Genomic DNA, 17291 nt, shown 5'->3' with positions numbered 1-17291 from the left:
CTTGGAAAGACTTAAGTCACTGTGTCAGCATGTACAGAAATAAATAGAAAATCATTAGTGGAGCAGTGTAAGGATTTCCATCATTGTTAGAACACGGTCCTTACCCTTTTGGCAGTGCCAGTCAGTAACAGATGCAGAGGTCAGGCATTAAGAAACACATTTTGCACTCACTGCTGTAGGTTTATTGCCACGCAGGATATTAGAAGAGAAAATTATGAGCATGACAATTTATATACCTTCAGTTTATTTTTGCCTTTTGTGTTTTTAGGTTTGTTAACTTTTAAAACATCGATATTCCAGCTACATTTCCCTTTAATACCATTTTCACAAATTGCTATTTTGTATTGGCTAGAGTAGGTAGAACCAGTCCTTTGTGCCCATGTCCAGAACATGAGGTATTCTGATACCCAGCTAAATCATCCTTTGTGATGGTCTGCTTAGCCCTTCTATTCCAGAAAATAAAGAATTCATTATGTTCTGCCTCTTAAGGACTGTACTCTATACAGGAACTGTATGTGAAAATATGGCTGGAAGGTGCATTTGTGTCATTTTAGTTGTCAAAAATGTTTGGTTCCATGTCTCATTGTTTCAAGCAGATCTGTATAATGATTGAGAAAAGAGTATGAACAATTGCAAACTAATGTCATATTTTAAAAATAGTTAATAAAATGCTTCAATTTGTGGATGGAAGAAAATGATATCATGAAGGAAATGATTATCAGGTTCTTATAAAGTAGTGCCTAATGGAATGATAAGCATTTTGATTTTGTTGTGCCTTTGGAATGGAGAGGTCCATCTTCATAAATACAAAAATCATGTTGAATACACCTGTCAACAGCAAAAACACAGGGTCACACATATGTATAACTGCATTATCTATGTAAATACATCTTTTGCAGTATTTAGGAAGACACATAGGTGAGGGTCAGACCTGATGTTTCATGGCACAAGTTGCTGAGCAGCAAGGGAAAGCAGAAAATTTCTTTCATGGCAAAGTTATGCACAGTGAGACTTTTGAAGTTGAAATCTTCACTTGAGATACCAGCTAGTGAACAGTGAGGAAATGTTAGGCTCTAAATGCTATTACTTTGCAGCTCTTGAAGATTTTGCTCAAATGCTGTCTCAATTATAGTGGAGATGCGTTCAGTGAAGACTTTTCCAATAAATCTGAGCTTTTTTCCTCTTTGATTTTCTTTTTCATAACCAGAGCTGTAGTATCTCTCTACCTAATCTGGGCATACATGAGTTCTCTTTCATATTCTACCTCAAGTACCATACTGTTCATTTGGTTTTAACTGTCATTTTTCATACTGTGTAGCAGATGTATAGAAGCAATAGTGCAGAGAGCCTATGTTGCTTTCTCCATGTTTATAAAACCATTGCCTATAAAAATGCAATATTCTCTGCATGAAATCTAGAACTCATCTGAGCTGAAATGTCATTTTCTCTGTGCTTGGTTTTTTCTCTTTAACAAATGCTGAGTGACTCCCTTCTTCAGTGATGTACTTCCTTGCCCAGTGTGATTATTAACACCATGAGAAGCATAGAACAGATTTGTTCTTCTTCAGTTTATTGAGTTATTCCTGTGCATCCTGTGCAACAAAACATGTTCATGAAGTTGAACTGAACAAAATTTTCCTGCTGTTTCAAGCAGTTTGACTCCTCAGTGTCCACTTTTATGGATCCTAGCTCAAATGTTTTACTTGCTGCTGCTGAGATTTTGTCACCGTATATATATTCATTGAAAATACCATGTTTAGCAATTTCTTTTTTCACTTCTTATGAGCTGAAACATACTTAAAAAGGAAGGTCAACATCACCAGCTTTCTGAAGCACATGGTTATGGCCAGGTACAGTGTCTGGGTATAGTTTCAGAGGCAAATGTGTTTTTTTTTCTTTAGGGGCTGTAAAATGAAAGCTTTGTTGTTGAAAAATATAATGAAGTGTAACTTTATATATTTTTATAGTTTCCTTTTCTCTAAAAAATAAAGAAGATAGGAATTTGAACAATTGAATATTAATCTAGGGTTTACTCACACTTGCAGCTGTACTCTCTTTATACCTTGCTCCACAAGAGGGCACTGAAGTCTCAGATAAAATGTCATCTGCTCCTAACAAATCCACCCTCCACGAGTTTTAATGGAGCTGTACTCTTGCGTCATAATGTGGAAGCAAAGTAACCTTTTCTTCTCTCCTTGTAATAATATAATAGTTTCAGGAGATTTAGGGGAAAGAGTTTAGTAACAGAATTGCCATCTAAATAAAGTAGGTTTTTGACCCTTAATTTTTATTAAAATTTAAAGCACTGTCAGTTTTATGGCTGCCTACATTAGAAGTTAATTTTAGTTGAATAAAATAGTGTAAGAAGCAATAATACATAAGGATTTAATGTTTGGCTTTTCATAGTGGACAGTTAAAATCCAAGCTCTGAAGGTCTTTTATTCTAATTCAAATTGACTTAAGAGTTACAGGATCATTCAATAGTTTCATTTGTTCCTGTGTCTGTTCTGGGCACTGTATGAAAATGCTCTTCTACCTTATCATATCAGAAGAATGACAATCAGGTTAATAACTTTATATTAGCATTGAAGTATACCTTCAAATCTAGATAAGTATTTTCCTACTGAGATTGTATTTATTTGAAAAAGTTGATAGGTCCAATAAGACCTGATTTAGGAAAGGCAAATGCATGCCATGATAGAATTTAATTTACTGTATTACTTTTCATTTCTTTGCAGTTTGCAAGATGAATGTACATCGACGCTGTGAAACAAATGTGGCACCAAACTGTGGAGTGGATGCTAGAGGCATAGCTAAAGTTCTTGCAGATCTTGGAGTCACTCCAGATAAGATCACTAATAGTGGGCAGAGGAGGAAAAAGGTAATTTTACTATGTATTGTCACATTTAAAAGATCAGATAATTATGACTGTATTGTAACTTTATTAATTGGGGTTGAGTCCTACTCCAATGAGTAATTTTTTTATACCTCAGTACAGACCTAAGATGTTGGGTTTTGTTTTGTGAATGTAAATAATCTATTCTAAGCTTTGATATGAAGTTTATTTTGACCTGGCACAACGTTGCAGATCTCTAGTCTGTAATTTCTGGAAGGATTTCCCTTTTTTAATGTTGAGGAAGGAAATTTGACAATGTCTGGCAACAGTTAAAAATATAAATGCATGTTATGGCTCAGACTTGGCATTGAGTAATTGATTGATTGATTGGCAGACAGCACTACTCCACAGTGTCATAAATGTTGATAAACAAGCAATATGCTGATCCTCATGAAGAGGAGATATTTACCAGATGACTGTTCTGAAGTTATCGTACCTTTTATAGGAATAACGAGGATGTTCTAGAAATAAAAAGCATAGGTCACCCCAAGAACATCCAAAACTAGTGGAGTTATACCTGAGTGATGATGTGTATCCTGGATGAGAATGGGTCCACACTTTGTATCTCCATTTCCATGACTGTCACAGCAAACCCATCGGTCTCACAAAAATGGGCAGTTTGTGCCATAATTTCTTTAAACATTGACAGTTGCTTCTGTTCATTTTCCTGCATATTGCACACTGGGATCCCCTGTACAATGTTTTAAAATGTTACAGAAACTTAGGGAACTCAAGAATGAATTAATTGGTCTTACACTCCTGGGAAAAGGTGTTGTCATGTTGTTACTGCATGAGGTAGTTTGCAGTGCTTGCTGATACATATTATAAATATATTTACTGGATAAATTTGAATACGGACTCATGGTGGCTTCTAAAACTTTCCCACTCACTGGGTATGTACACTACTTTTTCCATCTTAAGAACCTGTTTTTCTTTCAGTTGCCTGTTTTTTCTCTGTTTGTATTATGGCTTCCATTCCGTGTAATGCCATCTATGTATGGCTGAGGTTCTGCCAGTGAGAATCCACAGGGGTGGAAGATCTTCACTTTCCTTCATAATTCTACTTTTGAACTGAAGTTGTTGAATTAGATTTCCTCATGGCACAGGAAGACCACAGCTGAGTACCCCTTTTGGAATTGTTCTTAGCTAATTGCAGGTGCAGAGACTCAACCACCCGTTCCGGGCTGCGCGTCATCAGAAGAAGATAGGTCAAAATCAGCACCAACATCTCCATGTGATCAAGGTCAAACAAGTCTTTCTATTTCCTCTCCAATGTATTTTGTCACACATTTCTCTGGAGTAAAAAAAATCTATGACCATGATCCTCTGTAGATGCAAATCAACAAAGCAATTGCCACTAGAAATTGAAGGGTTTAAAATTATGAACTGTAAAATCTTTTTTAAAAAGTCTTGCTTCTCATTTAATTTAAATCTATGAAATTAGATGACATTTAAAGGGAAAATTATAAAGCAGTCATCTTAAGATATATTGTTTACTACATGGGCCCTTCTCAACGAAATATATTTATGTAAGTAGTTTATATATTCTGTTGTAACACTGGAAAATATTTTAAATAGTAACACAGAACTTGAGAGGGAGCCTTTATTTACCCAAAAACCCATCTGTTAATAAGTTTTTGAGATAAAATTGGCAACTTATAATTCCGTGTTGAACACTTGTAATAATAAAAAACTGCCATCCAGACAGGCTATGCTAGCATGTCCATGGTTTCTAAAGGCTTCTTAAAATCATGTTTCCTTTCAGCAATTTATTTTATGCATACATTTGGACACAGGCATTTTAATCTTCACTGATACGACCTGACTTCATTGAGCTAAGCAGATTGACAGAATGTGTATGTCAGCAGCTTTTTTTTTGAGTCTGATCTAATTATTTTTAAAAATGAGAAATTTGTGACCTCCAAATCCAGAAATGATTTAAATTTGTCAACCTTTTGGTTTCACAAACATTGTTTTCATAAAATCATTATTTTTAAAACTATCTGATGTTTTGTTTAAAATAAGAACAATGAATTAGTCCAAATTCTCTCTTTAATTTGACCTTTCTGGCTGTCCAGTGCAGTTGTTGCTTCCAAGGCCATGATGCAGAAGTGCCGTGCAGGAGCTCGGGGCAGAGCCTGAGGTCTGTTAGTCACCAGGACTCTCTGTATTTAATACTGAGAAACCTTCAGAACCATTTAGCAGATCTGCACAATTGCTGCTTGAAGCAGCCCTGGGAAGTGGTCAAACACTTTATTGGCAGGCGTGTGATAACAGCTGGAGCTGAATAAGATGCTCCATTCATGTTGACTTCAAGGACTGGGACGCCCAACTATCCTTTGAACTTTTGAAGACACAGCTCTAAAATACTTAAGCAGGAAGATGAGTAAGTGCTGCAGGAAGATAGGGATATTCAAAACAAAGTACTTCTCTGTGGTACAGGAACACCCAAAGTCACTAGAACAACTATTTGGCTAGTATTCTGACTTATCTTTCAAGTTTTGGATATGTCATTCTCTTAAGTTCATTTTAAAAGGCCACCCTTCCTGTTAGAGCAGGGGTTTGGCTGATTACTGTAAGGTGGAGAAGCAGTTTGCTAAATATGTATTCTTAACCACAGAATGCTCTTAAACACAGCATTCAGAGATGATGGATGTCCCTTCCCACAGTGATACAGACTAACAAAGGCTGCTTGTCCTATGGATGGGTAAAACTAACTTTCCCTCACATTTCCACAGAAATCAAAGAGCTGGAAAACAACATTAGGAAAGCATTATCTTTTGACAATCGGGGAGAGGAGCACAGAGCTACAGCTACAACGTCAACAGACAACCAGCTTAACAAACCTGGGGAGAATGGTGAAAACGGGGAGGTCAAACAGGCCCAGAGCAAGCGAATAGGCCTTGAAGAGTTCAACTTCATCAAAGTATTAGGAAAAGGCAGCTTTGGCAAGGTGGGTAGCTTTTATTTCCCTTTTCTCCTTTTCTTTTTAATCTAGTGTTCAGGGGTGCTTTTGACTGCACTGATTTGAAAGTGTTGGTATTGACATTCAGAAAGTGCTTCCAGCCTAGGGGTTTTCTTATGCCCAACAGATCAAAAGTATCAGTCTCCTGATGAGCTGTGCTGCAGCTCACTTTGTTGGCTAGGGTCAAACCTTTTGAAACATAATGTCAGTGTTTCATTATTTCAGGATTTGGCTGATGAACACACACAGCCATGCAGTTACATACTGTTCAACAAAGTTGCTTGTGGTCAAGCAGGAAAAATCAGGTCAGGATTAATGCTGTGGGGTTAATTCGCTTTCCCGATAATTCTCAGTTCAAGTTTACTTATTTCACAGAACATTGTGTGTATTTGTTTTTCCTCAGTGGGTGTGTTCAGTGCTGGAGGAAGCAGAACTGAAGCATTTCCAGTCAGATATGACACGGCTTAGACAGCTGCCCAAAATATAGTGTAAGCAGCAGAGATGTAACTCTCCAGATACCTTCACACAGAAGGGATTTGGTGAGGGTGGGAGGGGCATTGCTCTGTTTACAGGCTCATAGGTTTTCTTTCCACACCATTGTGCACCATGGAATCAAAGAGGAGGACTGAAATATGAATCTGTTTCAGAAGTACACTCTTCCTTCCTTGATATTACGGGAACTTCACCTGCAGGGGAGCAGGGCTGAAGCAGTTCTTTTGTGTCCCTGTTTTCTAATCCTTGCTCTGAAGATAATCCTGGCTCCAAGCCAGACCTGACCTTAAACAGAATATAGGGCCTGAACCTTAAACAATAGTAGTAGTTAAAATCAACAACTTGAAAGCAGCTGGGATGGTAACTTTGGATTGTATACAAAGTCCATCACACTCAAATCTCACTACCAGAAGTGGGAGATAAAAGTGGGAAATAAATTTCTGTTTTACATCAACTTCCTTCCTTGTTTAGTTTTTGAGACCTCACTAATATAGGTACTCATTAAGATTCTTAGCTGACAAACAGAACAGATACCTTCTGTTCCAAATTTAAAGAATACCAGAGGTATACGCTTCTAAAATTATGGTACTTTACTTTTTATTTTATAAACTGCAGCTTCATTTAGGCACGTATGTAACTGTCTTTCTATTTTCAATGCAGTCAAACTCAAATGAAACCCTGCATTTATGGCATCTGTTGATCATACATGAAAAGAATTTTTCTTTGGTTTAGGTAATGTTAGCTGAGCTAAAGGGAAAAGATGAAGTATACGCAGTGAAAGTCTTGAAGAAAGATGTCATACTCCAAGATGATGATGTAGACTGTACAATGACAGAAAAGAGAATTCTGGCCTTAGCACGGAAACATCCATATTTAACACAACTTTACTGCTGCTTCCAGACAAAGGTAAGCTACATGAGTCTTTTACCAGCTTCTGCCCAAGGAATAACATTGACTATTTCCAGACTGAAAGAAAAAACATAAAAAGTGCAGCAATATTTCAAAAATATTTCTGGTAAGTTTTTGGCATTTCAGTGGTGTTGTAAGGGAGTACTGGCTGCTGCTAAAAAGCATAACTACTATTACCTTGTAAGTACCAGGAGATGGCAGTAAATGAGTTAAAAAGTTTTAAAAACTCACATGCATAAATACACAAAAATGGCTCCTACTGAGGAGGCTTGGCACCTACTGAGGTGCCATTTTCTGTTTCTTTGGTACATTGATAGGATGTATCATTTGTTGAATTAAGTACAAACATCCAGTGTGCAATAATTGTGTGTAGAATTGCAGAAAAGGTCTGACTAAAAGATCTTCTAGCAAAGTTGTCAGCAAAGATAAATAGTGCAGTGGGAAAGCCATAGGAAAATGGTTAATAGGATCAAGATTATAGTGGTTTAAATGTGGAAACAGCAAGCAATTAATGGGGTTATACAGTTCTTAAAATAGTAAAAATGTGCTAGCATTTTATGGGCTTTGAGGTTCACACAAAGCAGTGGCCCAGAACAGTGCCCACATAAGTATGTGGAGGCTGTTTCACATTCAGACTTTTATTATATGTCTGAACATGCTCTTAAAATGTTTTAGCATATTATTTTAAAATTTATAACTAGAATTAAGCATGTCATTTCAGATGAAAGAAGTGATTAAAAGATTGTACTGGGGTGAGGTAGAAACTCTGGGAACCGAGAGGGACCTTTAGGACTGAGTGCACACTTGGAGTAAATAAATGTATCAGCAGCCTGATGTGAATCATATGTCAGAACATTGGTAAAGATCAGTTATACATTAAGTAAATTATGACAGAAGATTCTTCTGCTACTCCTCTGATTTCCTGAAGTTTCCTTTCATTTTGTATTTTTGGTCTGCACTTTTGTACCATGCTTTCTGCCTTCCCCCCTGCTCTCCAAAGCCATTCATCAAATATACTCTCTTCCCAAATCTCTTAACAGAGAGAAACTAGTTTGTGGCTTTTCTTGAGTTCAGAGGAACTCAAACTGAAGTTGTTTATAGTTGCAAGTCATAGACTAGTGTCTCTCATCAAACAAACAAAACTACACCTAGTGATACCTAATCAAATTGAAAAATCCATAGCTGAACAATTGAAGGGTTTTCTTGAGCATGTCCTATGAAAAATTTACAAAGAATTCTTTTTAAAAGAATACCAAATACCAAAATACATGAAAAAGCAAAAGCAGTATGCCTGCTGAAAGTACACATTACTTACGAATGGTAACAAACGAAAATGTACCAAATAAATTAGTCACTGGGTGATTTTCTCAGGTTCAGTAGAAAAACAGGTAGAGAAACTTGCTTGAACAAATGTATTCTGTGGTTAAAATAGCTTCATAGAGACAAAGGCTGTAGTACAATGGGTTTTAAGTGTGTTTCACAGTAGTATATAGTTACTGATGCTGCTATTGTGTGCCCTGGCATGGCGGCTGCACTTTGCAGAACTGCTCCCTGAAGTGATTGTGCTGGAATTAAATTTTACCTCTCAAGTAGAGCATATATGTCATATACACCCTGACTTAATGAGAAGATTGACTCAGTAGTCATTGTCAAAGCACTCAGAGGTTGTCTTTATGTAATGAGATTACTTGCTTTGTTCCTCTTCCACAAAAATGCAGATGTAGAAGTTTGACTTTATATGCTGCAGTGTTTTCCTTCAGTAATCAGCTGAAGACACTGCAGAAAAGTTGCCTAATATGCTTTTTACAGTAAGTTTCAGTATTATTTATTTTTTATATGAAGCAGACTTTTCATTAGTGTCACTTACTAAACGAATCTATAATTATCATGACAAGTAAGAGATAATATTTTAAATTACTTTGGAATTCAGAAATTGTGCCAAATAATGCCTAGTGACAGCATACCACATACATAAAACCACTAGTGTGGTTTTAGCTCTATATATCTAATTTCTTTTAACAATTCCATCTAGCTTCCTTACTTCAAAGAAATATTCTTGGGACTGGTACTTCTCATGTTCCTGTTTAATACAAAAGCAAACTTCAATCAAACCAATTTGCTTTAAGCCCATCAAAAAATGAGCCTCCACTATCCCCTGCCCTCATCCACATTTTAGATCTATTAAAAAATTTGTATTAGACTATTGTACTTCAGGAATAGTTTTGACATCATCTTCAGTGATCTTGAAGTTGAGAGAGTTCCAAAGCTTGGGATAAAGCATGCAAAGCTGATACAAGGTGTTTTTTCTGCCATAGTTCGAGGAATGAGCTCCTCAGCCCAGTCCTACACATCAGAAGGAAGGTAAAATCTACAGGAAGGACCTCATCTGCTCTGGGTTTTTATGTGGAAGGAGCTTAATTCTTTTAGTGCACATATCTTGTAAAATTGTGTCACCCTTGGATGTTATTTTTCAACGCTCATACTATGGCAGCATTTCCCTTCTTGTTTTGCTAGGGCATGGTCAAACCTGTCCAAGGTCTAGTATACAGGGTACAGCATTTTTGTAATAACTCACCTTTGCTGATCATCATCTTTGATTTATTCAGGACTTCATTGTGTAGGTATTGTTTTCTCGATAAAGGTGTTGAGAAAATATAGGGCATTTTTCAGGGTTTAATTTTGTTTCCACTTTTCCTCATGTCTTCTCTTTTCCTATGTGTTGGTCCCTTGATTTTTCAGTAAGGAGTATCTTACCTGACAGTGAATTAATTAATCTGGTACTGCCCAGTTTCCCTCTTCAGTGTCCTCTTGCCTCTAAGCTCATATCCCACTTCAGGGATCAACCATGGAACTGTATCTACATGAAGCTTTATTGATAATGCTTCTGTCAGGTGGCTGACAAGTGGATTTAAGTGTTTGTAGACATGTTTTCTCTGAAGATATCCTTGTCTTCATTCAGTTGGATGTTTCTGAGCTGTGAGAATTAAAGTGCTTTTTATGGAAAGGTCTAGAAAATATAAGTAGCTTCGCTTAATTCCTCCTACACCCCTGTCAACTTTCTTCATAAGTGCTTAAAATTTTCTAGACCTCTACCCTATGAGATGCATGCACATGTATGTGCACACCCTATAATTTATAATGAATTATCCTAATAAATACTTAAGAAATAAAATGAGGTTTAAATTATTTAAGGCAGTTGAAAGCATTATTATGATAATTCAGTACAAAATTAGAAGACTGGAGAGGTGCTGCTTTTAATATCTGCCATTTGTTTTTTTTATCCAACTTCATAAAATCAGATAAATTTGAAGGTAGTGCTCACCTTCTCTTTTCATAACACTATGTTCAACAGACGTAGTAGAGAGTATTTTTAGTGCACAAAAATATTGCTGTTGAATTACAGAGTTGCAGAACTTGTAAAGGACCCTTAGTCAACATTACAGCTATTTCTCTTACAGGAAACAAGTAGTTAAATAAAGGTTAGAGAAAGTCAATTACTCCAGGTAGATAGACTTATGCTACCCATAAAACATTACTCTTCCTTACAATGTTAAAATCAGTGTATCTATCTAGGGCTGACCTGCAAGGCCATTCACTTCTTTGCTGTGTTCTGGTGTGGTGAGGGGGAGATGAGCCATGGGAGGTGGCAGGAGGACATCAAGAAGGGGCTGTAGTGACCCTGGTGTGGCTGTGTTGATCCCTTGGCTGTTCCATGCTGCCCAGTGCCTCACTGCTGCTTTGTGCTAGATTGTGAGCTCTGTCATTCAGGTGATACTCCTTTCTGCTGTGTGCACTGCACCTGAGTAATGCTACAAGTCTGGTGTTTATAAAGCTCTAATTCAGGATGTTTTATTCCACTTCAGCTGTCATGATGTCCTGTTGTTACTCTGAAAAATCCCTGAACCTCTTTTTGCATCAGACCTCTCTAAAAACCAAGAGTAATTAATCTTCCTTCCAATATGGCTTGTATTTAAGTATTTCCAAAAAGGATTTGCAAGGAAGAGTCCCTGTAGTATGTGACCAAAACTGTCACTGGTAAGGTTAAATAAAGTCTTAATTTTTTTATGTGTATTTGTACAAAAAAAAAAGTCTTCTGCCATTACAGCTCAGAGGAGTGTCATTTATGATATACAGTGCAAATTAACCTAGCTGACTTGCCACTGTTGCATTCATCTGGGACTAATCAGAGCTTATAATCCATTTTATCTGTATTCTTGTACTTTTGTTGCTAAGCAGCTAAAGCCATTATACAGATATTGCTATATGGGTATAATCAGTTTAACACAAGTTTGCATTGCCTTTTATTGCTGATTAGTGTCAAATTAGAACTTTTCAAGGCCCAATTCTGTTCATTATTATCCCTGCTTCAGTGGATTTGTACACGTGAGACAAAAGCCTAAATTAAACTCCTGTATTTTTAGTTATTTTAATGCCAAAATATTTTAATACAAAGATTTCTAAAAGACACGTGTTAACTGTCACAAAAAGGTAGAATAAAATTGCAGGTCAGCATTGGGTGATGTTTTTTATACTGTTTCTATTATCTTTTTTATAAACTTTTATACACATTTATATTCAAACCTACTTTAAGTATTTTATTTACCTGTGTTGCTATATATGCACATAAACAGAATATGTACAATAGTAGGTGGTTTTGAATTCCCAAATACTGGTTTATACAGGAAGTTCATATCATAAGAACTTAAAATATACTGATTTTGACTTTTTCTTCAGAGTATTCCCTGAATCACTGGAAGTTAGAATAGTATCTGTTTAATATATCATACAGTTAAGAAGTTATGTAAATATACAGGATTTTGGCAGGATAAGGTTTTTCAGAAATTCATATAGTGTATATGTTAAATTTGGCTTTCCTGCTGACTGCAAGTCAGTGTGAATACACTGACCACGATCACTGCATTGTCTAAAAGTGACACTATGGTCAAGAATAGTTGGAATAGTGAAGCTGATGATTAAATACTGTAATCATTGTCTCTCTCACACACACAAGCCCCTGTTTCCAGCATGATGACCCCATTTTGGGAAACTTGCTATTATGCAGCTCAGTTATTGCTAGCTGCTCTTGAAGGATTATTAAAGCCTGGTTAGCTCACTGAAGATTCATTGTTCACATTAGTCCCTTTAGTGTTAAACTTCAAGTCAGGCTAGCAGTGCAGCCAGGCTCATCAAGAGCCCACAGGAGAAATTACTCCTCCAGCATCAATCAGAGGAGTCTAAATGCTCCTCTTTCAGACAGGAAGGGTTTTTCTTTTGTGATGTAGCACCCAAACTGAACAGGACTCTTTCACACCCTCTCAAAGCTAGGGCTTGTTCCTAGTGTGCGTGTATCCAAGTGAGTGCTGCAGCTGCAGCTCCATGGATTGCTTTGCTGAGGCCTGACAGTCCCGGGAACAGTGGCCAGAATTCACTGCAGCAGCCGGCATCAAATAGGTGAGGGCAAGCTGGAGTTCGTGCTGACTTTTTTTTTTTTTTTTTTTTTTTTTTTTTTAACCTTGGTCCTCATGCCTGCATGTTAGAGTTTTAGAGTTAAGTGTGTCAGTAGTTTACTGTGTTAATGACATCTCAGTGCAGCCAAGTGTAAAAGTCAATGTCAGGGTTTTAATCCTGCTCTGATCATGTGCAGACAGGAGGTTTTTGGGATAACAGGTAGAGCTAAGGGCCTTTAAGGTGCTGTTTTCATATCTCTTGGACAGAGTAGCTGGAATTACATATTTAACTGTTCTGATCTTGGGAAAAGTGTGTTTCTCCAGTTGAGGCATGTTTGAGGGGAGAAATTTTCAGATTTCTACCCAGATGCTTTGCCAGTAAGTTCCCTGGCAAGTCTGTCTGTCTTGTACACTATCTTTTAGCAGAGATTAGAGGAGACAGGAATACTGTCATCCAAACAGGGTGAAGGGGTAGCAGACTTCCAAGCTGGAGTAGTCCCCTCACTTACTGGGTCCATGGAATCTCTGTATAATCTTGTGCCATGGCTGTGTTAACATCATTCTAGTTGGTTCCTGATCTGGCATTCTTTTTACAGCTCTTGTGAAAACACAGTACTGTTCCTCATCCAGCAAGATAATTTAATATTGCTGCTTTAAATGAAGTGCAGTGTGTTAAAGCTGTATTGTGGCTTTCAGTTCAGTTTTGTTTTGGGAGAGTGGGAAGGGTAAGGGTAATGTCACTTGTGGCAGCATTGCTTGGAAGGAATGTGCCTGACTGGTTTGTAACAGGATCTGTCACTCTGCAGACATGTGCTGTGATCTTCTCTCTGTCCTTCCTCTGCACCAGCATCCTGAGACCATCCTCTCAACTGTTGTGGGTTCCCTCCTTTGGACAAAAGAGACCTGAGTACATGACCCACTGGTCTCTTGTCCAAGCACCTTTTGTGCTTTTACTTGTATTTTATGACTGTAAAACACTATTCACAAATTGCATTTAATGGGCTCAGGTTTAAAATAAATTTGCAACAATAAATCCTGTATTTAAAATAAGTGAAAATGTAATACTCACACGGGTAGCTGTTGGGCTGCCTATTTATGCCAGTTGACTGTTTTAAATGCTGTTTAAAGAAAGCCCGTGACACACAAGAGATTGTGGGGCAAGGTTTTATACTGTGTTTGTTAGGTGTTGCTCTTACAAGTAAACAACTTACACACCCCAAAGGAAGAGCCAGGAAAAAGGAAACTGCATATAAAATTTGATTCTTCTGCAGCTTCTTTTCTAAATGCAGGAAATGATTCTCTTTGGAATTCATTAGGGCACTTTAATATAACTTTTTTTTTTTTTGTAGCAACAGTAAGCTTAGTAAATTATAATGGTACACAAGAGAATTTCACCATGGGAATGAAGTGGAGTATACAAAACATATGAGTTTGCAACTTTAGTAAATTTTTCATTGTTTTTTTTAGCATCTACAGAAAGAGTTTTGGCATAACATGTCTTCTGCTCCATACACCACAGATGGGCCAAACCTGGGTAGGGTATAGCTTAAAGTCTGCTTATCTCCTCTTCTCAAAACCACACCATCAGATTCTATTTTCAATGTTCATGCCATTTTATCTCACTTGTGGGTGAGTAGTTTTAGAAAGACCTTTTGGTGCAGGGTTTATTCTTGCCTAGTTACTGTGGGCTGTGTAAAAGTAGTGATGTCCACAGTCTCATGCTTGGGTGTAGGAAACCTCCACGTAAGTGGAGCCCCAGGCCATTCTGTAAGCTGAGAAGTTTTCAGCACAGGGTTCTATCTCCATAAAGTAATGATAAAGGTTATCTATAAGGTCAGCTCAGCCTTCAAGAGAAGTGTCTCTCTGGAGGAGAGTGAGTGGTGTGTCACCTGTGGGCCTGTGAGTGCACAGTCTCTTCACCAAGGCTGAAATACTGTGTGAAGGGTATATACAGCTTCCACTAACAGTGAGAAACAGTAAACACAAATTTATACAATATCTACAGGTAAAATGTATCTCACCACTAAGGCTTCCTGTTCTCTTCTAGAAAACTGATCAGTCAGAAAAAGTTCAGAACTAAGGAAACTTGAATGATAAAGATTCCTTCCAAGTCTTGGCTGTGCTTATTAATTCATCATTCATAGCAATGCAAAGAGTGTTTGTGGAATGCATTCTGAAGGTTAAAATACAAACTACTTTGATAGTATAAAGGATAGTACCAGCTAGTAGTAATTCTGCATATTTCCATAATCTAAGTTGTGACCTAGAGAGATCACCCCATTTTGTCCTTAACACAGCCAGGAAAGACCCAACTCTTTCTTACAGAGTATGGGCACCTTGCCAAGTTCACAGGAAGGAAAATTGTCCTTTTAGGTATTTAACTTTCCATTCAGCCTATAGAAGGATGAACAGGATCCATTTCATAAGCTTCTATAAATAAGTTTTTCCAAGAAGCTTCACAGAATCACACAAAATAACTAACTTGGAATATTCCTACTGGTGAGTAGTTTCTTGTAAAATCTGTGTTGGTACTTATTTTCTCTTGCCTGTTTTCAGAAACCTAATATTAAAATCACACAGAATTCTGCTACTTAAAACTGCTTCCTGAGTTGTAGAAAAAACTGTGCCCTGAAAATAAAATACACTATTTTCTTCTGTTCTGCTTTGCTAATTTCAGAGGATTTAAGATGGCTTAAATGATAGCAGAATTTTGGACAGTGTTTCCTGTTGTCTGATTAATTTATACTTGTGAATTGCCAGGGTTTTCAGCTGTGTGAAGCATATGCTTTGCCAAAACTTAATCAAGTTCTGGAAACAGGAAAATATGGAAAATGAAGCAGATACAATTAATGCATTTAAAGGTCACTGTTGCATTTACAGAACTGCAGAAATCCAGACAGTGAAGAGAGGTGTATGAATAATGACTTTTAATAGGTACTGAAAAAGCCTTGCTCAGGTAACTCATGTTTTAAGAAGAAAATAAGGTAGTATGTGGGGGTTTACACAGATCAATGGATGTTCATAAAGACCTTCATTTTAAGGAAGGGTTCTGAAAACATGTTGAATAGGGAAGGTTATATGTAGACTAGGGATTTTGCATGTATTTATAGATTTTCATTAATTCTGTGTGCTCGTGTATTTTTCGCTTGAAATGTGAATTTTAAACCTCTTGCTAGATTCCTTTCATCCCCTTTTGAGAACTGTTTTACATAAAGGGCCAAAGAAAAGACAAAACCAAGATCTGTTCTCATGAAGTTCTGTTCTCATGTGAAGACACATGAGCAGAGCAACCAGCAGCATGTCTGGCCCAGCCTCTGACACTGCCAAAGCAGATGTCCAGCAAGAATGTAAAGCATATTGTGACATTTTTCCAGAACACTATCCCAATATCATGAGATAGATGACTTGGGCATTTCCTGAGCCAAAGATGGCAGCTCTGCATCTAATCAGATGGCACTTTGCACATAATGTCTTTTTTAGTAGGTGTTAAAAGTGACAAGCTGCTTGGAAACACAACTGTTGGTGAATGTTGCATTTTGTTCACCCACATGGAGTGGAGAAATCCTCTCGATACCACATCTGCAAACAGACAGCCCTATGATGCTGTATAAATATTTACACTTTTTATTTTAAGTGATATTTCTGAAAGTATTGTCTATGCCATTACAAAATCTCAAAACTAAGATAGCTGCACTGTATTTTCATGATCTTCTAGAGTAGTGAAATAATGTGTCTGCGCACTTGGAAATACCAACTAAAATACTGAGTGAGGTTTGTCAGGTTGAGGAAACTCAGGATTCCCTGCAGGTATTTCAATATGCACGTCCATAATGTTTTGCTACCCATACATTACATAGAAAAAGTATTGGATGTTGTAATGCAGGTAAACAGTACATAGTAAATTTGATAGAACACTTCTCAAGTTGCTTTTTCCATTGCTGAGAGGAAAGGTACTGAAAGAAAGAGAGAAGTGTTACACTATCTTGTGCTTTCCCATCAGGAACGTAAGCAGTGAACCACAGCTGGCAATGCCATGCCAGAGCCAAAAGGGCATCATGCATAATGCATTAGACTTAATTAAGAAGCATGCCAAAGAGTGATGCCATCCTCTTTCAGATTTTCAGTCTGCAGTGTTTGTTGAATTTCTGAAGTAGAAATCACGGTATCACAGAATATGCCGAGTTGGACCCACAAGGATCATCAAATCCAAATGAAATAAAGCTTTTTTTAAACTAAATTCTAATAAATTCTAAATTTTAATACATTTATCTGAGCATTTCTTAAAGAAATGATGGAGTACAGACAACTTTTAGAAGGGAAGACAGGTGTGTTGGATATATTGATGAATATAACATATATATTGATGAATATAATATTTATGGACCCTTACAGTAGGGAAAAAATTTTAAAAGAGAAGTTAATTAGGTTATTTGGGGCTTGTAAGAAATCTCTCTTATTGTATTTTTAGACAATCAAAGAGAAAAAGTAAAATAATATTTGGCCAGGAAGAGGGTCTGTCTTCAGGACTTTAAAATTCTGTCAAGCTCTGTGGTGCAATTAGCTCCTGGCAAGTCCTTTTTGG

The 17291-nt window shown here is 37.1% G+C and overlaps 1 protein-coding gene across 1 annotated transcript in view; it reads left to right on the top strand.

Annotated features, from left to right (window-relative positions):
- PRKCE (protein kinase C epsilon) overlaps window positions 1–17291 on the top strand; it is a 279185-nt gene that overhangs the window by 176670 nt on the left and 85224 nt on the right. Inside the window, exons 7-10 of the mRNA XM_056487832.1 lie at window positions 2739–2881; window positions 4043–4139; window positions 5635–5849; window positions 7086–7259. Of these exons, the coding sequence (XP_056343807.1) occupies window positions 2739–2881; window positions 4043–4139; window positions 5635–5849; window positions 7086–7259 (629 nt within the window). The remainder of the gene's footprint in view (window positions 1–2738; window positions 2882–4042; window positions 4140–5634; window positions 5850–7085; window positions 7260–17291) is intronic.

This window comes from Oenanthe melanoleuca, chromosome 3 (genome assembly GCF_029582105.1).
Source record: "Oenanthe melanoleuca isolate GR-GAL-2019-014 chromosome 3, OMel1.0, whole genome shotgun sequence".
In the NCBI taxonomy this organism is placed as follows: Eukaryota; Metazoa; Chordata; class Aves; order Passeriformes; family Muscicapidae; genus Oenanthe; species Oenanthe melanoleuca.
Note: the sequence above shows the minus strand (reverse complement) of the source record. Positions and strands in the feature narration are given on the sequence as shown.